The following is a 24,289-nucleotide window of genomic DNA, read 5'->3' as shown; positions in this document are numbered from 1 at the left end:
TCGTTTGTATTTCTTATTTTGGTCAACGCAATTTCACATCTCAAATAAATGAAAAACAAGTATAATTTTATGAAGACACTTATCAGGTCATTAGTAATTAACATCCAAGAGAGCTATTACAATCTCATGAATGTAAGTGAAAAGTAACCAGTTGTGCAATAAAATTTAAGTATTATTAATAGCGTTGAGAAGATGCTGTGGCATCTTTTTTTACACTGTGCAACAAAAATAAAACACATTAAATTCATTAATTTGCTATACGATATTATAACAAATTGAATTGATTGTAGATGAAATTTTAGATTCATTTCATAGAAAGAATGAACATTATTTAAAGGATTTCGGCGTATGAGTAATATTATCAAATGGATAATGTACATATTACTTATACGCCCTTAATTAAATCTTTAACGAATCAATATACATTGAATATTGTCCAATAATTTGGGAAATTTACTCTGACAAGATATGGCACCACGAGAAAATTCAGGACGTTTCTGCTTGATTTTTTTAACTTTCAAATATTTTCGGTATTGTTTAATGTAGCAGTTTTATTGGGGTTATTCATCTTTCGATCTTATAATATCACCAGTAATAAGGACCAGGAACAGATTTGTTCGTTGCAAAAAAAAAAAATATATATATATATATATATATATATACAAAAATCTTAAAATCTGGAGATATTTTTATATATGGAAGGGAGTTTCCCCAAAAATAAACCAATTGTATGTTCAAAGAAAATTGTATACCTTTTAAATTTCAAAGCATGCCATTTTATATGAACATTCAAGTGGTTCATTTTTGAGACTTCGATATTGTGAAACTGTAACCAAAGGAAGAAGTCCTCTAATACGAACGGGGTTTTAAGAATAGTTTTTTGTTTTTCCTTTGATCATCTTCATGACATATATTATTGGTAGAATTAATAGCGAATTCTAAACCCAGTGCGGAAAATCATGAAAACATTTTTGCCTTTTCCAACCGAAGAGAGTGCATTTTTCCATTCCGAGTTCTTGATCAGAACAAAATTAAATGTTGATTTAACGCCGTTCGTCTGTCTGTTATAATTACGAAAAGGATTGCAATATTTAAGAAAAAACTTTAATATTTTGCCCCTACATGGTGAATACTCTTAGGATAGTATTGTAATCGGATCACGTTTTGCCTGTGGCTCCCATGTTGGCTGTTTTATTTTAATAGGTTTATCAATCCGAAGTTACTGTAATTTGGCATTAGGTTTCATGGATTGTGAGAAAAAATTTCGCATAAACAATTTAATAAAGGACAATGTTTGAACATAAACCTTATACAATGGTCCCCGCCCTTTTCAGTATGTTGAAAATTGTAGCTGCATTTCCTCATCGAATTCACTTTAATTTTGGTATTCCGGTACCATTTTCAAATTATGATACGTCAAAATGTGTCTCATCATATTTCTTTGGACCATATCCGTTTTAGGATGGACAGTCAGTCAGTCTGTCCGTCCATCTATCTGTCTAACCTCTCTAACTATAATTCTCGAAAGAAGTAACCGATATTATTAAAAAAATTGCACATCGTAATATTTATTCCTAACTTACCTCAAGTTCGAAGATGGTTGGTCATCTTTGAACATCGTAATATGTTTTCCTTACCTATATGATGTCCGAAAATAGAACCCATCGGACCTCTCTTTCTGGTACCTCCGCAACAAAATATTCAAACTTTGCTGAAAATTAATTATAAATATCACGTGAAGGGACTATCCGATTCGAACTAAATTTTGCACAACCTAATATTTTAACCATTACTGTATAATTTTAAAAGATGGGTCTTATTGACCCCCTCCTCTGAACACCCCCACAAAGGATCAACATTTTCAAAATTTTCACATCTCATTCAGATTTTCAACCGCTTACTAGTGGACAATCTACAAAGGTCGATTCAAGGAATTTTAGAAGAGGGTGAGATTAAAAATTCGTCCGAACTTAAAATCTGCTTTTTTTATTTTTATCTAATTCGAAATTACTCTTTATAATTGAAAAATCTTTGAGATATAACCGAATTCTGAAGTCTAGAAACCTTTTTATATTACTCAAAAACCATGAATCCTACCGATTTCATATTTTAAATTAGCCGAATCAAATCAGCTGAAAAACTCTATTATTAATAAGTTAAAATTTTGGTTCGAAATTAATAATTATTGGTCTGTTCCAGAAACTACAAGAATGTAAAATTGAGAAAGCGATAGAAATATAAATTTTATAGATTTTCATTCATGTTTTTCAATTTTTATTTTGAGGATTCGAAAATATTTAATTTTCAAAATAAAAATAATTTGATGATAATTTGTTTCATTGTTTACATTTTTCTGTCAAATGAGTTGACACTAGTAGAACTTACAACAACAAATTTCCATGTGGTTGTTGTATCGTTTTTTGTACAACAACACTTGCTGTTACCTTTTATTATTGTACCATGAACCATATCCAAAAAACGTGTACTGTTTCTAACTTCGTCCAATAAAAAGATATAAATTTTACAAAAAAAGGAACTTAAACTTACAAGCCTTTGTATAATCTTAATATAAAGTCTAGAATTGGTGTCATCTTAAATCAAATTCCATTATTACAAAATATACAATTTAGACGAGCAAAACATTTTTATTTGAATAAAATGAAATAATTTCTTTAAAGTTTGAAATAAAATAAAATAATAATTGCAATCTCTTATTTTCAGTTCATATAACATCTAATACAAAATGGCGAATGCAGGATACACATGTATAAGAAGGACATTTTGTTGGCTGAATATTTTATTATGGGTAAATATATCGATTTATATATTAACCTAATCACTATTAATTATATTAAATTAATAAAAATAATCAGTAAGAGGGTTAATTCATAATGACAAAATATTTCTTGTCGACAACCTTTATCAATTATAGTCCTCAAATACACAAAAAAAATGTTTAGATGTACCTTTAAAATTCGTCGAAATATATAGTCTAGTATATAATGGAAGTCTTCAAAAATCAAATTACATGTGTGAAAATATACAATTTCAGCAGTTAAATTTCCCACCAATGACAATTCAAATACAATTTCTATAAACATGAACTTGACACATCTAACTACATACATACATATATATGTGAGGCCAAATTTTTCAGCTTCACTGTACAATCAAATAGCTACATACCTTCATTTATTCACATTCAATAAATAGCCTTCACCGGGCTGTCACATCCAAACATTCATCGGCCTTTAGAAAGTTGTTGTTGCGCGGTATGTGAAAGAGAAGAGCTAACCAACTAATAATTTATTTATTTGTCTACAAAGTTTTCATTTTTTTGTCAATGCTATTACTGACAAACAAAAACCTGTTGAATGCGACAATCGACAATGTTTGAGTATGAACAGTAGCAGCAGCAACAACAATTGGAAATGCAACAGAAGCTATTGAATGTTCGTTGCCATCACTACCACCATCATCATCATTGTCACATACGTATTAACCACAAAAATACTGGCAACCAAAGAACAGCAACAACAATGAACGACTAATGTTACTGCAACAATCATCCATTGTTGTCAAAATAGTCGTCTGCTACGGAAATTGTATTGTTGACAAAGTTTTGACATGTTTCTTCTTTCTTGCTTTATAATTCTTCTCGTCGTCGTCTTCTTCTTTATCATCGTTGTCGTTTGTGGCATTGCAACAGTATTTTGCGGAGATGTGTTTTTCGAAATGGTATTTTGAACCACAGTAGTTGGTTGTGGGTGGGTTTTGTGGTTTTTAATAGAAAAAGTGATGCTATTCGATAACTATTTTGTATTATTGAGAGTTTTTCCGGATATTTTTGAATTGTATTTGGTTCAAAGGTACCTATTATTTAATTATACCCTGGACAATGAGGTGAAGTGTATTTAAAAATGGCAACATTGGCGTGGAATTTTTAAATAATTTTTCATGGGTCATTATAAGGCGTGGTTTTTATACCCTTCATCACACTGTGGTAATAATAAACGAGATAGACCCATGGTTCCTTTTGAGAATATTCATAGAATCACTTTCTGCGTCGATTTATGCATGTCCATCCGTCCGCCTGTCCATGTTAAATTGTAAACAAAGTACAGGTTGCATTTTTGATTCGAATTGGATGAAATTTGGCACAGCGCATTTGTTTGGCCCAAGGACAAACCCTATTGAAATTGGAAAAAATCGGTTCAGATTTAGATATAGCTCCCATATATATTTTCGTCCGATTTAAGGTAAATGGTGTACCAAAGTCCCTATTTATAATTCCATTAGCACGAAATTTGGCATAGCATACTGAATTAAGTCTAGAATGATGTGTGCAAAGTTTCGTGAAAATCGGTCAGATTTAGATATAGCTCCCATATATATTTTCGTCTGATTTTATCTAAATTGTGTACCAAAGTCCATATATATCTTTCGATTTGCACGAAATTTGGCAAAGGGTACTGAATTGGGTCCAGAATTATGTGTGTTAAGTTTCGTGAAAATCGGTTGAGATTTAGATAAAGGTTCCATATATATCAACGTCCGATTTAAGGTAAATTGTGTACCAATGTCCCTATATATCTTTCGATTTGCACGAAATTTGCCATAGCGTACTGAATTAAGTTTAGAACGACGTGTGCTAAGTTTCGTGAAAATCGATTCAGATTTAGATATAGCTCCCATATATATTTTATGTAATTGGTGCACCAAAGTCGATTTGCACGAATTTTGGTTTGAAAAGATCCATAGCTAGGCCGATTGACACAACGTACTGAAGTAATATAAGTTAGTCTCTGGCAAGTTTCCCTGAAATCGATTCAGATATAGATATATAAGAAAAACGTTACGTCTGTTAGGATACATATGTAGAATATACTTAAAGTGGTCAAGGGTATCATATAGTCGGCCCAGTCCGACTTTACTACTTTCCTTACTGGTTTTAAATAATTTTTTTTTTCGAGGATATATACCTGACGTAAATTTTTAAATAATTTTTTCAAGGGTCTATACCTGGCATGGATTTTCTAAATAATTTTTTCAAGGGTCTATACCGGGCGTGAATTTTTTTAATTATGTTTTTCAAGGGTCTACACCAGGGGTAGACTTTTTAAATAATTTTTTCAAGGGTCAATACCAGTCGTGGATTTTTGAATGAGTTTTTCAAGGGTGTATACCAGGTCTTTATTGTTAATTTTAGTTTCCATCTAAAGGTCCCACCCATCTTAGGTTGTTACGGTTTGGCAGAATATTTCCAATGTAGGTAATTTTTGACTCAGTCTTCCTTGTCATAGCCCCCCTATATCATAGATTGGGTGTATAATAGGCGTGTATTTATTCTTAATTTTAGTTTCCAGCTAAAGGTCCTACCCATCTTATGTTGTTACGGTTTGGCAGAATATTTCCAATGTAGATAATGTTTGACTCAGTCCTCCGTGTCATAGCCCTCCCTATAGCATAGATCAGAACCCTCTACGCTTACTGATTTACAAAATGAAAATATGATTTCAATTTATTACACTTTTATTCCCATCACTCTAATGTTTTTTTTTTAACTTCCCAACAATCAGAATTTAAATTTTCAATTCTTATGGTTAACGGTACCTGGGGCTAAACGACAAAATTTATTCCCCTACCCTACATTTTAAAAACGATATAATAATTCACAATTATATTCATCATTTTAAATAAGTGCTACAGAAAAGCCTTCATTTGGACTTCTTGAATTTTTAAAGACTTTCAGAACAATTACAGCAAATAACAAAAAACCAAAAACAACAATGCAAAGTAAAAGTTCAAAAACAAAACTGTAATAAAAATTGACAAAAACAAAGACGGAAATCTTGTTTTATGGCTTTTTTTCCAAATTCACTTTCTCACCTTTCCCCCTACCACTCCCAGTAAAAATCAACTTTAAGACATTAAATAGAAATTAACAACAATCATTTTGTTGTTGTTGTTGTTGGATGCTTGAAATGATAATGACACATTTTTTGTGGAATCTTCTTTAAGTTCAACTTTCAATTACACGCAGAGAGTCAGCATTGTTTGGTTTATAAGCGCATGCGCGTCGCCGAATTGAATTTGCTGCTTAACACTAAACGTGAGCTTGTCATTTACATTTTACAAGACATCAATTCGGTACGCTTCAGTTTATTGCCAATGTAGAACGAATGAACGGACGAGCGAGCGAACGAACGAACGTAAAAAAGAAAGGTACGTGTATCGGAATAATAATTGTGCCTCATCACTGTTGTCATTGTTGTTGATTTTCCCCCAAAATTATTTCATTTTAAATGAATTCACACGTAATTATTTCACTTCAATAACAAAACAAATACACCATTTCCTGAGTACATAAAAAATAATATATAATGTTTTTTTATTTATAAAACCATTAAGAAAGAAGCACTGACGGTTGCCTTCAGCCTATGAAATGTGTATATGTATGTATATATAATATTTGGTTTCAAAAGTAAATGTATCTTTTGATGTAATTTTCGACCATTTTTTGACAAATCATAACGGTATCAAAATCATAACATGAAGGCAGTATCTTAGTCATTACAACCAATTCAGAAAACGAATCCAAAAATTAGGGGACCGATATTAATAATTTTTGATTAGAGAATTTGCCATTCTACTGGGCAAACTGTGGTTAAAAATATAATACCAAACATTATTCGAGTACTGGCAATGTCGGTGCAAAATTTCAGAGTTTCATCTTAAATTTTGTGATTTCAACAGACAGACGGACAAGGCTAAATAGGTTTATTGGATTAAGTAAAGTACGTAAGTTCTTTCGAAAAGTCGCAGCCTGTAGAATATACCCAAAATGGTGAAGGGTATCATATAGTCGACTTTACTACTTTCCTTATAAAACCATATATTAGGTTTTTTTTAAAAAATATATATATTTTTGTAAATGATTTAGCTCCTGGGCGATTTTATGACTGCTAACATGCCGGTCAACTTCGATCATTTCTCCGATTTTATCGACATTTTCGACGACCGTCCTACCTGTGCGAGGTGCATCCTTAAAATCAACCAGTAAGTAAAGTAGTAAAGTCGGACTGGGCCGACTATATTATACCTTTCACCACTTTGAGTATATTCTACGTATGTCTCCTAACAGACTGCGTCTTTTCGAAAGAACTTACTTTACTTAGCTGGCTTATGACAGAACGGTTGTTCCATAAGCCAAGCTTAAAAAAATTTCCAGGCGCGTCGGTCTTGTGCAGTTTGAAAGACTATTTTCCGAGATGTCGTCATCTATTTGATCTTTCCATCGGGTGCGTGGCCTTCCCGATCTGCGTGAACCATCACTTGGCTCGTTTTTATATGCCTTTTGAGCTGGGGCATCTTCATCCATTCTCACTAGGTGGTCTAGCCAACGTAGTCGCTACAGCTCGATCTGTCTGACTATGTCGATGTCCGATAATAGATATTCATTCGACGGCGATATTCACCATCGACGTAAATCGGTCCATATATCTTTTGGAGACATTTTCTCCCAGACACTCCAAGAGCTGCCTCATCTGTTTGCGCAAATACCCATGCTGTAGACACATACAACAGTACGGGTAGTATCAGCGTCTTGTAGAGTGTGTTTGGTCTGCCCAGAGGTGGCCTTGCTTTTGAGTTGCTTACTCAGACCATAGTAGCATCTGTTGGCCAACACTATTTTCCTCCGGATTTCAAAGCAGATGTTATTAGTTTTGTTTATAGCGGTGGCACCGAGGTATATAAAATCGTTCACTACCTCCAAACTGTAGTTTTCAAGTTCCACAGTTGATCCGAGTCTACTGGACAACTTGTGCTTTGATACAATTAGCTTTGTCTTCTCGCCATTTACTGCAAGTTCCACTTTGACCACTTATAAATTCGTTCAAAGGTGGCGGTTACCGCTCGCAATTTGCGACCCATTATGGCGATGTCGTCGCCATAGGCGAGTGACATATGCAGTTTGGTGCACAAAGTGTCATTTCTGTTCACATTTGCATCTCGTCAAATGACAAACTGTCTTCTTGTCTGAATCCTTGTTCGATTTGAAAGGATTCCGAGAGGTCCTCTCCTACTTTAACTGCTGACGTTGTACCAGTTAAAGTTATCCCGCACATCCTTATTAATTTTGCAGGAATGTCGAATGTGCCGATGTGGTTTTGATGGATTTGGATTTGGCGCAAAGTGAAAATCTGGTCTATGGTGGATTTGCCAGGTCTGAAGCCGCACTGATATGGTCCAATAATAGACCATTGGCTTCAGTCGTTCACACAGTATGCTGGATAGCACTTTATATGTGATGGGAAGGAGACTAATTCCTCCTTTTTTGTGCACGGTGCTCAGGATGCTGAGGTTCCAATCATTGTGAATGCATTCCTCGAATCAAATTGTACAAATCTGTGCATGTTTCTGAACAGCGTCTGGCCACCGGCCTTGAACAGTTCAGCTGGTAATTCATCGGCACCTGTTGCTTTATTATTCTTCAGACGATTAATTGCTATTCTGACTTCATCTTGGCTAGGTGGTATAAAATCTATACATCACCGCTTCTTCTTCGTCATTATTTGATACCAGAAGCTTTGCAAAATGCTCCTTCCAGATCCTTATCACGATGCCTGTATCTGTCATAAAGTTTCCTTCTTCCTCTTCACAGGAGGATGTGCCTGCAGACTTCAATCTGATTTCCAGACTTCAATCTGATTTCTGTACCACTCGATTTGCCCACGCTTACGTTTTTCTAGTTCTTTCTTTTGAAAGTAAGTTTCTCATTCCTTCTTTTCTCTCGATAATTCTCTCTCGCTGGGTTTCTCACCTCCTGATCCTGATCGTACCAAGGGTTTCTTAATGTTGGTTTTTGGTACCCTAGTTTTGATTTTTCTGCAGTTTGTAGGGAGTGGACAATTATTTGCCATTGTGCTTCTATACTATTACCGCGACAAGTAGTGCTTGCTTCAATCAAGTGGGTAAGTTATGCGTATTCTTGGACCGAAATCTATAATTTTTGGAATTCAAAATACCAAATCATAGCCAATTTGGTTAAAAAGTGCCTCAAGACACTACACCAAAAAAATGGGGCTACCCTAAAAAGTTAACCCATATAGATATTTTTTCTTATTGGCGGACGGAATAACAATATTTAATATCGACTCCATTTTATATGCAAAATTCCGCCAAGACCAATTCCACATACCGAATAGACTAGGACCTTTATATTGGAGTTAAAGCATTACACAAACCTATTTTGAAAATGTTCTGTAAAAAATATAACGCGGAATTCCAAATTACAACCACTTCGATTAGAAAATAATCCTATGTCCATGGAAATAATTATAATAAGCCTGGATTTTTATAGGGGAATTATTCAAAAATGTATCTACTATCGACCAATTTAAAATTGGTGCATTTTGCATGAGACGTCTAAATGATAAAATAAATATTTCCCTTGTCACAAATAAATAATAATTGCTGACAATTAGTTTTTAATAAAGTACTACTGGTCAATGTGATGTGTTTTGACCCTAAAACTAAAATCATTAATTTTAATTTTGAAGTTTCAACATAATTTCTTTCAAAAAATGTTCCGGATGTTTATTATTATTATTTCTTAAATGTTACCTTTAAAAAACAACAATAACAAAATGTCTCACAATCATTAATTCTAATTTTATTACCCTGCCATTGTTCTATGTTTCTGTGACGACGGTTCGTGTCTGGAATTCCCAACACCCTAATTGAATTGAACAAATGAACACACGAACAGCTTTGCAGTTGTGCTTTCTTGGGTGCTGGTGTTTGGCTGCGTCTCTCATATGAAGGTTATGCTACGCTGCTACCCGATCATGCTGCCCTCAGTGCTGATTCGGTATTCTTGTGCATTGGTGTCATTGGATTTGTTGTATCATTTTTGGGCTGTTGTGGTGCTTGGGTCCAGTCACGGTGTCTGCTGAGTTTGGTAAGTTGGTGCACATAATTTATTGAGATTAAATAAGTTTCTAAAAAAATGTGTGTTTGTTTTTTCTTCTTCTTCTTTTTAGTATTTCATGCTGATCATTTTGTTGTTCCTCAGCGAATTTTTGATTGGTTCCATTGCTTTTGTCTTCCGTGGTGGCTTGAAACGTACCCTGGCCAATGAGTTGCGTTTTGGCATTGAAGAGCATTATAATGCCACCGATCGTGGTTCAATAATTGCACCCTCGGTAGCGGCTATATGGGATAATGTACAGAGTTCGGTAAGTTGGAAAAATTTTTGTTTTTATATCCTCCCAAAATTTTAGATTGACATTTGGGCTTACTGTAGGGTGAACAAATATATTTGCAGTAAATTTTCAATATTGGCTAATTTTCTAGATCTGGTTTATAATGGTAAGGTTTCCTTTTCGACATTTCCAAGGGATTAGCCGTCGAAGTGCCTGTAATATGGCTCTTATGTTCTTTGCAGGACCTATACCAAATAACTTATTAGCAGAAATAATTCGATATGGCTCCATGATTCGGTATAGCCCCCATATAAGGGTTCCGCCGCAATTTTGGTATTTTGATTGACATGAGCGCATTTTCTAACCAAAGTTACTGTAATTAGGCATTCCAGTTGCTTCAAAGAAATGGGGAAATCATTGGTCCATGTTCTGATTATGACGTCATATACATTTTCCGCCCGTATTTTTATGGTTTTTAGCGGCATATTCCAACCGAATGGCTATATTTTTGCATTGCTGATTCTTGGAGTGCGAAAACCCTCTATCCGAAAAATTTCTATATTGGTTCATCATGCTCCCATTTTTAGTATTTTGAAGTTTTTGTCCTAATTTTCCCGACTAAATGGTGGTAATTTGAAAATTTGAGTTCTTGGGTGTAGGACAACATATTTGCAGCAAATTATCCAGGGTCCGTCCATATAAGATTTCCCGTGCATTTTTTGTATTTTGAAGGTTTCATCCGCATTTCCCAATCGAAGAGGTTGTAATTTGGCATTCCGATTTCTTATTCTTAAACTTATTGACGGAAATTTGTCCATGTTTTGTCATTACCTTAATATTAAAGTCCTGCATCATATTCGGTATTTTGAAGAAGGTCGAAATATTTGCAGAAAATTTTGAATATAGGTGCATGCTTTTTATATAGTCCCAATATTAAAGTTCGCCCATTTTCGATATTTTGATGGCTTCGTCAGCATTTTCTTGGTTGGTAAGAAACTTTTTTGCGGAAAATGTTCAACGTAGGTCCACGTAAAGGTCCCGCACCATTGGTTTGTAAAAGAACGGTTGTTCCATAAGCCGAGCTTAAAAAAGATTTCCAAGGGTGCCGGTCTTGTGTGCATCTCATCCAATTTGAAGGGCGGTGTTCCGAGATGTTGTCTTCTACTTGATCTTCCCATCGGATTCATGGCCTTCCCCTTCTGCTTGAATCATCACTTGGCTCGCTTTTATATGCCTTTTGAGTGGGAGAATCCTCATCCATTCTCACAACATGACCTAGCCAACGTAGTCGCAGTATAGCTCATGGTTCGTTCGACGACGATATTCATTATCGACACGATCTGCCCATAGATCTTCCGGAGAACTTTTCTCTCAAAGGTGGCCTTACTTTTGAGTTGCTAACTCAGACCATAATAGCATCTGTTGCCCAACAATATACTCCGCCGGATTTCAAAGCTAATGTTATTAGTTTTGTTTACAGCGGTACTAAGGTATATACAATCGAAAGCTACCTCGAAGCTGTAGTTTTCAAGTTCCACAGTTGGTCCGGGTCTACTGGATGTCTTGCGCGTTGATACCATCAGCATGGTCTTCTCGCCATATACTGCTAGTCCCACTTTGGCCGACTCCTTCTCAATTCGTTCAAAGGTGGCTATTACCACTCGCAATGTTGGACCCTTTATATCGATGTCGTCGGTGTAGGCGAGTAACATATAGTGTTTGGTATACAATGTGCCGTTTCTAAATGACTTAGAGGTTGTAAAAACTCTTTTACAAATAAATTTTCCCATTCGTGGTTAGGTCTTTTCGATGGCAGGAGATAGAAAAAGTGCGGCCAAAGTCAACAACTTTTTTTGTTGTAGTTGTATTATTAACATTTTATTTTTCTTTCTTAGTTTGAATGCTGTGGTGTTTCTTCATACGAAGATTGGTATGACATCAAGTCATGGAGCGGCAAACGTTGGGTGCCAGAATCCTGCTGTAGACCCATTTACGAGAATCGTGGTATTTTGATCGAGGGTTCTGGTGACAATGTTGTGAGAGTAGATTGTGGAAGGTAAATATGAATTTATTCTCCAAAAATATAATAATTAAATCCTCTATTTTTCTTACAGATCTGAAAACCCAACCTTGTGGTGGGATAAGGGCTGTGCCCAATCGCTACAAACCTGGTTAACCGATAAACTGGATGTCATAGGTGTGGTCGGCTTGGGTATTGCATTTGCTCAACTTTTCGGCCTGATCACCTCAATGCTATTATTCTGCACCGTGAAACATAAAAAGGAATCGGATACCTATAAGTCATATTCACCCTCGATTGATCCTCAAACACGACCCAGTAGTTGGGAAGATTGAACCAAGTTTTAGTTTGTAGGAAAGTAGTTAAAGGATGTGAAATGAAAAAATCAAAAACCAGTAATCTCGAGACAATATTTAAATTGAAAAAAACTATAGCGAATGTCTGGTAATTGTGCCTTTTTTCAAATGCAACAAAAAAACAGAGACATTTTTTTCTCGAAATATGTGCCAAATAACCGCAACCAAACACAAATAAGGATAATAATTATAATTATATAATAAATCACATTATAAAATATATTATTTAATATGATATGCAATTGAATAAAAAAATTATGTTATAAAATTATTATTTAATATAATGCAATACCTTAAATATAATAAATTATTGCAGACATGTAACGTTATAACGAATCAATTCCTTTAATAGCTGATTTAATATAACAATTTTAATTGCTATAACAATCTCGAATATCATTCGTTATAACCTTGCCTGACTGTAAATTAATTAACCACAAATTATTAGTTATAAGTTTAAAATAAAATTTATTACAACAAAAAATCAAATAACCAAAGTTAAATCTACATATCAATAATCCTATCATTATCCCTACATAATTGTCATTATTATTATTAGTACATTAGTCTTATTTATATTTAGTCGAATAGTGTGAGTAATATACAAAATATTTAATATTAGTAAATAAGCCTGCTATATTTAATACGAATCGATAAGAAACGCCGACAAAGGAAATATGTATATTTTTAAGACCAACAATTAAGTTGTATCCTAAATTGTCATAAATCCAAATCAAATCTAAATTATTTGTGCAGAAGTCCTTTGAAGCAAACCCCAATACAAACACATATCTAAAAATACTGCCTATTTTTTATGTATTAAGAAAATAAACAACAAAACCAATAATGTGATGATAAAACATTCCTCAACAAGAAAATAATAATAAATAATAAAAACATGCTAAAACAAACTAAAAACACATTAAGATTTTTCACACCTACTTATAAATAGGAAATAATTAGGTCAGATCTGTACAGTTCACAGCTGTATTGGTATTAATGCTAATAGTATATTAGCACATCACTGACATTGAAATTGAATTCAAATCCATGGTCAGTAGTAGGAAATGCGATAGTCGGAAGGGATCAATACCCTACAAAAGACGTCTTATATGATTTTGAGTCGTAAATAGTTATTAAGTCGTAGATTTCATAATTTGTTTTCAATTCGTCGATTTTTGTTAAACATTTCTTAAGTGAGGATTCTTTAAAAAATGTATTCAGTGAAAAAATTTCATTCATTGTCATATCTTTCGATTTGCACGAAATTTGGCAGACGTACTGAATTGAGCCTAGAGTGATGTCTGTCAAGTTTCGTGAAAATCGGTCTAGATTTAGCTATAGCTCCCATATATATTTTCGTCCGATTTAATGTAAATGGTGCAACAAAGTGGTGTGGAAGGTATAACTGAATTATTATTTTCCAAAAAATAATATAATTAAATTTTACACTTCTTACAGATCTGAAAACCCAACCTTGTGGTGGGATAAGGGCTGTGCCCAGTCTCTGCAAACCTGGTTAACCGATAAACTCGATATCATAGGTGTTGTGGGCTTGGGTATTGCATTTGCTCAACTTTCGATTTGCACAAAATTTGGCATAGCATACTGAATTTAGTCCAGAATAATGTGTGCCAAGTTTCGTGAAAATCGGTTGAGATTTAGATATAGCTCCCTTATATTATAGATTGATTTTAAGTAATTCACGCACCAAGGAACCAATATATGGCTGATAGGAACAAAACGTACTGAAATTAGTATAACCTAACCTGTAACTAGTTTCGTTGAAATCGGTTCATATTTGGATATAGCTTCTATATATATTTTCGTCCGATTTGAAGTAAATTGGGAATCAAACTCCACATGTTAGTCAGATTGATATCAAATTTTGCACAACGATACCCATAGTGGTGAAGGGTATCCTATAGTCGGACCCGTCCAAATTTACTACTTTCCTTAGTGGTTAGTATATCGAACTATTTAAAGTATTGGATTTGATTTGAAAAAAAATATTGTTAAGTGGTATTAATTGTGTTTGTGGTTTGTGTCTTCAAACATGATCGAATATATAAGGTAATATGTTTTGTAAACTTTTCTGCAAACCAAGATTTGTGTCAGAATCTAAAATGGACTTAAACCACTTTCACAGAGTAAAGAATTAATTATTGTTTGCTGTGTGTAACGTTTTGTTGAACTCGGTTCAGATGTAGTTATAGCTCCCATATATATTGTTGTCCGATTTTATGTAAATGGTGCATCACAGTTTCCACATTTGTACAATTGACAGGAAATTTTGCACATGGTATCGGAGTTAGTATATCATAACGTGTGTCAATATTTCTGAACATCAGAAATAATTGTATTTTAATTCAAAAATGTTTCGAAATATAATTACCGTTTGGTGCTGGGAACCTTTTAACTGAAAGTGAAAAACCTAATTTGGAATTTTTATTTATTTCACAAGAAAGTAATCGTTTACTTTCTTGTGAAATAAATAAAAATTCCAAATCATATCAAAATTCCTTTCATAGTTATAGCAAGTAGAAATGAAGAATGTAATTCTTATAACCCCATCACGAGCGCCATCTATTGATAGGAATGATTCACACAACTCTGTTTTTTAAGTCCGACTTTTATCGCATTTCAACAAAAATTTTGTCATATGAAAGTGTAAATAATCCAATTTACTGCTATCTTCAAAAAATTCTTATAACACAAATATTATCGAGGTAAATTATAGAAACCTTCAATACTGCATTTAATATCAAAAACTTAAAAAATAAAATTATTGGTTTTTTGCAAAAAAGTGTGGAACGGTTCCCTTCCTATGATACTAATTTCGTTTAAATATATACATTACGTCAAAAGTTATAGAATAAATAAATGAGCTTTAACTTTTTCATAATAAATTTTTTAATCTATCCATTCAACAGATGGTGCTAACGACAAGTGATTGCCAGTGTTGACATGAATTGAGATAAAATCATTGGTATTTTAGATTTTTCATAACTTTTGAATGCGTATGATACAGAAACAAATCAAACGGACATTTTCAGATCATAATATCTTCTCTGTAAACGTTTTTAATGAGGTTATACCGGAGTTGCCACTGTAACAGAAAAGTAGAAACCCTTCTTCAAAATCTTATTTTATTAATTCACAATATATTATACAATTATACCCTTCATTACACTAGTTTCTATTTAATATCTGTATTACGAAAAAAGTTATGAAGAAAGAAATGATATGATAAGATCACGTCGTAAGCGCCATCTATTAATGGACATGATTCGAATCATGCATATACGTTTTTGAAGTCCAAATTTTGAAGCGCATATGAATGCGCAAGGTGTATGCTGTACTACGATCATTAACACAAATAAATTTAATATTAAAATAATTATTAAATTAAAGTTTTTTCTTATTTCATATATACCATCCATATGACGCCAATTTCATTAAAATGCATTCTGTACCAAAAAAGGCATGACTAAAATAATCAATGTTCAAATTTCAATAGATGCCGCTAATGACAAGTGTTTGCCAGTGCTTCTACGAAATGTACAGAAAATCATTGGTATTTTAGATTCTTCACACCTTTTGAATGTATATTTATAGCTTAGTACATCCTCTATCTTATAGTGCGCAGTATTTTGCATGAAGAACTACAGATAAAAAAGATTTCTGTAAGATGGGTGCCGCATTTGTTAACAGTCGATCAAAAGCGCATAAGAATGGACATATCTCAAGATTCTTTTCATAAGAATGAACATTTCTCAAGCGTCTTTTCATAGCTGTTGATGAGGCGTGGATCCACCACTATAATCCAGAGACAAAAGAACAATAAAAACAATGGACTGAAGCTGGAGGAAGTCCCCCAAAGAAGGCAAACACAATTAAATCGGCTGGTAAGGTTAAGTCAATGGTTTTTTGGGACTTCAGAAGTATTTTATTGATTGGCTATCTTCAAAAGGATACAAAACAAAATTTTTAGAGTACTACTTTTGGCTCAATTAAATGTACAAATTTTAGAAAAACACACCAGTGCGAGTTGCTCACTGGGAGCTAATTACTTATTCCAAAATCTAAAAAAATCCTTGCGTTGAAGATGCAATTACAACTGTATTTTGAAGATTTTGAAGAGACCTATTTTAATCAAGGGATAGATTTGCTAGAAAAGCGTTGGACTAAGTGTATTGATTTTTCATATATTATATTGAAAAATAAAAACATTTTTGAAAAACTAACTATTCTCTTTCATTGATAGGCTAAGAAGTTTCCGAACCGCCCTTGTATGTACATATTTGTTATTGGATTAACAAATGTTGTAAAAATGTTGACGATTCATGGGAGACGTACTAGAAGGAATGCGCCGATACGTCCCATTTTCTAATAATATACAGGCGTGGTAAAAATATTAGGTTGTGCAAAATTACAAATCGGATAGTTCGTTCGCAATATTACAAAATTAATTTTCAGCAAAATGTTGACAATCTTGTGTGGAAGGTACAAGAAAGAGTAGAGCTATATTCCTAATGTTTGAACTGTATCTAAATTTGAATAATATTACAATGTGCAAAGTTTGAATGAAATCGTTTACGCCCTTCGAGACTTATTGCGCGCACCAGCCGGTCAGACGGACGGACATTTGTAAAACGAAACATGTTGCCTAAAAACAATATTCTGATAAGGCTCATTTTTCCAGCTATAAGGCATGGTATAAAAATTTTCCGAATCCCAACCCCTTTGCAAAATATCGAATATGTTGCCATTTAGAATTTTAGTATTTGTATTTTGTTTTTGCAAAATAGTCGAGCTTAATCCCAGATCTTAGTTTTTATAAAAACAACTATTTATTAGTATTAATAACCTGCCAACAGTACTGGTATTTTTTATGGAAATTTTATTTTCTTATCAAATAATCATTAATTCATATTATACAAATAATTTATTTATTTAAAAAAGTATATAAGAAAATTATAAAACTTAAATAAGAAATTAATACAAGAACTGTAAGAAATTAAAAAGAATACTAATACTACAAAATAGAAAAATAAGGTCTATCTAAATTATAGACCCACAAGTTTACCGCCAATTATATCCAATTGGGCATTTACACTTTTGTTAATCGACTTGAAGATTTGTTGAGGTTTCTAAAGAGAGAGAGGGGAAAAAGAAACATATAATATAAGGTAAGTAATTATTATCTAATAATTATTAAATGAAATTAAAAAGTACAAGAATGTAAGTCAAATACCAATGTAATAGTTTCGAATTCAAATAAAGCTTCTTGACTTATATTCTTATCTGCTTGCGGTTTTTTTATTACTTATTAAATTATGCTCCTCAACGTACCTTTATTATTGTATTGAGGAAATTTGAAAAAGCCTCATAACCATTGACTAAACTGCGAGATATGCCATCAAACATATCACCATTGTTCCCATATTTCTCATGCTCGTTAATTGTATCCAAAATTGGTTGGGGCTACAAAAACAAAGAAATATTTTTTAAATGTTTACATTTCATGACACCATAATCCAAAACCTACCTGTGTTTTATCGGCAATAAATTTCTGACTATTATCATAGACACTTAAAACTTTGGAGGGTACAGCTTCAGTTTCCAAATTTACCGATTCACGAGTTTTAACGGGAGCTTGGAAGAGTGATACCTGAAACAACGAAATCAAAAAAAGCACATGTTATGTTGAAGCAGAAAAAAATATAAACAATGAAATATGCAAGTATGCTTAATATTAGTTTACGATAAGTACATATGAAATCTGTGGCTCGTAAAGATAAGTATTAAAAGCTATTAACAGAAATTGCTGGTAGCTGTATTTTAAAAGTGCTTAACTACATAATACACCCAATACAAACTTTATTAACAGTTCGACCTTCCATAAAAATAAACAAATACAATTTGGTGTTATATGAGCTATTTTAAATAATGGAAGACATTTTTTTATTTGGATGAGTGGTGAGCTCCCATATGTATTTTCATCCGATTTTATGTAAATTATGCACCGAAGCGTACTGAATTCAGTCTAGAACGATGTGCGCTAACTTTCGCGGAAATCGGTTTAGATTTTGATATAGCTCCCATATATTTTCGTCCGATTTGGGTAAATAGTGCACCAAAGTTATTTGCACACATAGCGTACTGAATTAAGTCTAAAAAGATGTGTGTTCCAATTTCCAAATCTCGATATAGCTCCCACATATACATATATATTCGTTCGAAATTTTGGGGCGTACCGAATAGCGTGTATCAATTTTGCTATCGTTTTTCATAAATTTGCCCCATGGTACGCAAACGACTCTAAATTTTAAATTTAGCATAGGTTGCAGAAAGACACGAGTCTGTCCCTTGGAGGGAACATTGACATGCAATTGTAGGAAACATATGTACATTTTCCCAAAGTGGTGTAGGGTATCATATAGTCGGTCCCAGTCCGACTTTACCACTTTCCTTACTGTTTTTTTTTTCTTTTGCAAAAATTAAGGCCCAATGACCCCTGTCGATCCGTAAACCACACCACACGTGTTCACAGTTGGGCTTCTCCACAATAACTCATAGTGTTTCCGCTTGTTCACGTAGTCACAGAGATGGGAATGGTCCAGCTGCATTATAAAGTCTCAGGCTTGAGTTCTTGTGAGTGTATGACATTTTTGGAATTTCTAATTCCATATAATAACGAGGAATTGAAAAATATTGCAAATGAATCTGACAGCTCTTCCTAATCTATAATTTTCCTACATTAATTAATTAGTGTGTATATATGTACAAGTTTCTTGGCAAGTATCGAGTAAGGCTGTGAAAGGGCGATAAAAAATACGAATGCCGATTTCTTGCCTTTGAGGACCCTATCTGAGATCTTATGAAAATCGATCGGGGCCTATATTTTAACAATGGCTGTATAATGTTGAAAAATTATACTCATTGGTCTACTCCTTCAGGCTCAACATTTTGAAATTCTCTGCATCTCATATGAAGCGAACTTCATTGAAACTTTGTACAACATAATATTTTGACCGTAGTTAAATTATGTCCGGATGTGAGACCTGTCTAAATTTGATAATCTAATGTCAATTGTTCGCAAACTTTGCAAATTTCAAACTTAGATCAATTCCGTAAATGACACTTCCTATGGTACCTACAAAATAATAAGGTAATAGGCTGATCCAAAGTGGAACGGGACTTCTATTGTCGTAGCCCCTAACAGATCATAGACATATATATATATATATATATATGCAAAGAATTATTGAACTCAGGGTCTTGGAATATCAAACTTCCCCCATTCCGTCGGAAATAAGCCTAGGAAATCCCTAAAATAGGATGGGAAGGCAATGTTAAAATATTCTAGCATCATATGTTTTATTCTGTAAATCCGGAAATGCCCACTAATACAGCTTACCAGTGAGCGGAGCAATATAGTTGGACGGGGCCGACCATATGGTACATTACAAAACTTCAACGAAAATCTAACTTTGTATTTCTAATCTAATAAAATAATTAGCGATATTTTCACCCTCTTGACCGACTAGAGGTCAACAAATATTACTAATATTCAACACAGCCCTTCTAATTACTTGTCCAGATTTCCTTCACCGTGGGTTATGTTGTGATATTTGGCTTTCGATTGTGGCCTATAGATCGAATCGAAAAAAGCAAAAAAATATTGACCGATCTTTATCACAACAGTCATGCTTTGGCCCGATCCCCTTCTCCATGTAAAAAAAAAAACACAAAAAAAAAAATATTTAATTTTTATTGTCCATCTTCTAAATATTATCCGATCTTTACCAACACCAATAGGCCAAAACCCATCCTACATGCAAAATTTCGTGAAGATTGGTCCATAACTGTGGCCTGTATCGTGTTTACAGACAGACGGATCAAACAAATATGTCTAGATCGACTCAGCTAGTCGAGATATGACGATCAGCTAGTCGAGATATGAGAACCAATGTTTCGCGGCGTTACAAAATTATTGGGGCTGCACAAAGCTATAATGCCCTGACAATATAGTTGTTTAGGGTATAATGACGATGAATCCATCAAAATTCCTAAAAACCTATTTCAAATCATGTCTTGAATTATTTTCAGAATATTCCAAAAAAAAACGTTTTAATTTATGCATATTATTAAATTATAAATAAATTGTCCTACTCCCATTTCGCTGCCATATAATTACCACACTTAGACACATTTTTTACAATATAATCATAAATGTGGCCATCATCTATGGCATGTTTATTTACCCATTAACATATTATTAGGTTCTTGTCATTGACCTACTTGTCGCACCTTTTTGTTATTTTTCGACTCTTATTATGTTACTGTCTACCTAATTTTTTGTTATTTACCAACACTTTTTCAATTTAGTCTTTATACATTACCCTAAATCCAGATTTTGAATCAGATGCAGCATCTTCCGCTTGTGAATGTATATCGAAATCATCAGATTGTGGGCTATTCGGCTGCAAACCATAGTTAACACTTTCCGCAGTTTCAATATCCAATTGACGGGCAATGCGTTCAGAATTCTTAGGCACACCAGCAATTCCCGTATCATCACTATTTTTCTCCGGTAGATTTACAGTTTTTGTCACCAGTGGAATATTTATAGATTCGGCTACGTCCATGTCAATGTCATCGGAACTTTGATCTTTAAATATGATTTCTTGTTGTTGTTTTTCCAATGGCAAGGCAACACACAATGTCGACAACAACAATACCACATTAATGGTCAAGACACAAAATAGTTTCATTTCGATCACAAAATTTTGGGTTTTAAATTGTAATTAACGAACGAAAAAATTATGTTGAGATGAAAATCAACACGAAGTTTCGGAGTTCCGTTAAGCACTACCAATTCGTACAATTTGTAAAATCCAACTAAATAGGCGGTGTGCTTTAAATCACGATTTGTATTTGAGGCCAAAGGCTTAGCAGCCAAACAAAAAGCCAAAAACCAAAAACAAAAATTGTAACAAAAAACCTGCGACATCATTGCACACATTTTTTATAGTTCGGGAAAGACACGCACACACTCGAGCAGACAACTGCAGAAAAAGCTTTTTTTGGCCAGCCAGCCAACATAGTCGGTCCAAGGTACATGCAAACATATGTGGGGTTTTGTCTGGCCAAGCTATTATTTGTTTGCCCAGTTTACATGAAAATGTCCATGGCCATCTTATTAAGAGCTGCTAATGATGAGAGCAGCTTTACCAACATATCTCAAAAATTGAGAGTGAGATGAAAAGTAAAACGTAACTCTAACCCGCGCTACTACTGTCAACAACATCTTTCGCAATCAATGAGGAAGGAAGTGAATCACTTCAAGTGTTTGAATGAATGAATGTCTAAATGGATGCTATACGATATGGGGCGCCGCAGCTCACTGTAGCGGATACAATAGACGACCTAACGCCGATCCAATTATTTATTTGCAATCCATATAAATTTTTTTCATAAAAAATACTTTCCAATGCACTTTCATAAAACGATTATTATTGTTGGCCAAATGAGTTAAGGTAAAACAAAATCAAAGCTTGTTAATAAGTCAGTGGCGTAGGCAATTTTGTGTATTGGAGGGGGTAGTATTAAAAAATGACCGTAGGTCTTTCTACAAATAAAAGCCCTTTAAAACAATTAAATGGAAAAGCTAAATGTAGCTTTACAAATTCGTACAGACTTACTTCTATGGATAACATATATTTTATTACCTTCCATTGGTATTCTAAAGGCAGAAGACTTTCCATAGATCTTCTAAAGCTTGACGACCTGTCATTGGCCTTCTTTAGATAGAAACCCGTCTATAGGTCTAGGAGCGCTTTTATAGTTATTCTACATTTAGAAGTTTCTTCTATAGGTCCTCCATAGATGAAATACCGCCTGTGGGTATTCTATAGATAAAAGACTTTCTAAAATATTACAATTATGTTAATATAACTTAAAATAGTCCTGAAAGGGCCCATAGATCTCCTAAAGATCCCTTTCTTTTGGAACTGTTATGACGTTCAGAGTATATTGAGTAGGACGTGACAATTACATTGAGGACCCTAAATGTCATATTTTAGAAATCTTCTCCACTACCTGGATTTCTGTTATCCTCTGAGAACAAATTACAACATCATCGACTAAATCATGCCTTTAAAACCTCTAAAATCTGACGTATATAGGCGGTATGTCAAAGCAAAGACAAATACCATCCGACAACCCGAAAAATAACACTTCACTGATATATGTAAGTTGGGATGGACAAGGACCTACTGAGAATCTTAAATTCTGACTTACTGAAACTTCAAATATTCTTCAAATGCATCGGGACTACTATATGGGGGATATGTTACAACATATACTTCTGATAACACGAAATACGAAATTACAGCCATATCGGTGGAAAAATGTGTCTACAACCTTAAATTCCATGGAATTGGTTGCGATCCTAATACAGGAGTTACCTCAAAACGTGTACCTATATTTAAACTGATTTTTGTACTCCTCCAGATGCCTTTTTCCTCTAAGAACATGAAAAATGAAATTACAGCCACATCGGTTGGAAAATTCATCTTGGCCTCTAAAACCGAGGAACCGTCGTGTACAATGAGTATTGGAAACATGACCCAACATGTACATATTTCTGTGGGAAAATACATTATCACCCAAGTACTCGAATTAAAATGTGGAGAGAACCATCAAAATACCTGAAGAGGTTTCCCGGATTTTGTGAATGCCCTGAGAGTAGGTTTTTCACATCGAGAATCAGAACCTCTAAATTAAATCCATTTCAAATAGAATCACTAAAACCTTTAAAGTGAATTGGGGCCTCTAAATGGGGGCCATGATAAATTTCAGAACGTTCCGCCAAGTGGTATTTTATTCTTCGAAAAACTGAAATGTGAAAATACAACAAATATGTCTTAGAACTACAATCTACAATGTGTGGCGGAAACTTCAGACGGCGTCTAGAAAAATGTCCACTGTATGCCCGTGTGTGTCGTAGCCCCTAACAGAATGTTAATCTATATAAACATTTTTTGGGAGAATACCAAGAACCTGAAATGCTAAATTAAAGAAACTTCGGTTGAGTAATAACTAGACCTCGGATTTTGCATATTTGCATATTTTTTAATAATGAAGATATCGAAATTCTGATTGGACACAAATTCGTTTCAAAGGATTTAGAATTATTTGAAGGGTTCATATTTTTTAATTTTTTGCATATTTGCATATTTTGCATATGCACGAGATATGCAAAAAATATGCAAAATATGCAAAAAATATGCAAAATATATGCAAAATATATGCAAAATATGCTAGGTCGATATGCAATAAATATGCAAAATATATGCATAAAATATAGGCAAAATATATGCTAAAATATGCAAAAATATGCAAAAATATGCAAAATATGCAAAAATATGCAAAATATGCAAAATATGCAAACATATGCAAAATATGCAAAATATATGCAAAATATGCAAAATATGCAAACATATGCAAAATATGCAAAAATATGCAAACAAATGCAAAATATGCAAAAATATGCAAAAATATGCAAAATATGCAAACATATGCAAAATATATGCAAAATATGCAAAATATGCAAAAATATGCAAAAATATGCAAAAATATGCAAAAATATGCAAAATATGCAAAATATGCAAAAATATGCAAAATATGCAAAATAT

The 24,289-nt window shown here is 33.6% G+C and overlaps 2 protein-coding genes across 2 annotated transcripts; one reads left to right on the top strand and one right to left on the bottom strand.

Moving 5' to 3' along the window:
- Positions 1-2,720: 2,720 nt before the first annotated feature.
- LOC133336675 (tetraspanin-9-like) lies at positions 2,721-12,573 on the top strand. The gene is made up of 5 exons (XM_061544954.1): positions 2,721-2,806; positions 9,773-9,964; positions 10,047-10,241; positions 12,104-12,264; positions 12,323-12,573. The coding sequence occupies exons 1-5, from the start codon at positions 2,744-2,746 to the stop codon at positions 12,561-12,563; spliced, it is 852 nt and encodes a 283-aa protein (XP_061400938.1). The 5' UTR covers positions 2,721-2,743; the 3' UTR covers positions 12,564-12,573.
- Positions 12,574-17,653: 5,080 nt separating this feature from the next.
- On the bottom strand, positions 17,654-21,364 carry LOC133336670 (uncharacterized). The gene is made up of 4 exons (XM_061544950.1): positions 20,993-21,364; positions 18,136-18,258; positions 17,940-18,071; positions 17,654-17,737 (listed from the first exon to the last, which is right to left on the bottom strand). The coding sequence occupies exons 1-4, from the start codon at positions 21,362-21,364 to the stop codon at positions 17,654-17,656; spliced, it is 711 nt and encodes a 236-aa protein (XP_061400934.1).
- Positions 21,365-24,289: the final 2,925 nt, after the last annotated feature.

The sequence above is a fragment of the Musca vetustissima genome, unplaced genomic scaffold (assembly GCF_032173495.1).
Source record: "Musca vetustissima isolate MV318-11 ecotype Yass unplaced genomic scaffold, APGP_CSIRO_Mvet_v1 utg32735, whole genome shotgun sequence".
NCBI lineage: Eukaryota > Metazoa > Arthropoda > Insecta > Diptera > Muscidae > Musca > Musca vetustissima.
The sequence above is the reverse complement of the archived record's forward strand: the minus strand, read 5'-3'. Positions and strand labels throughout refer to the sequence as shown.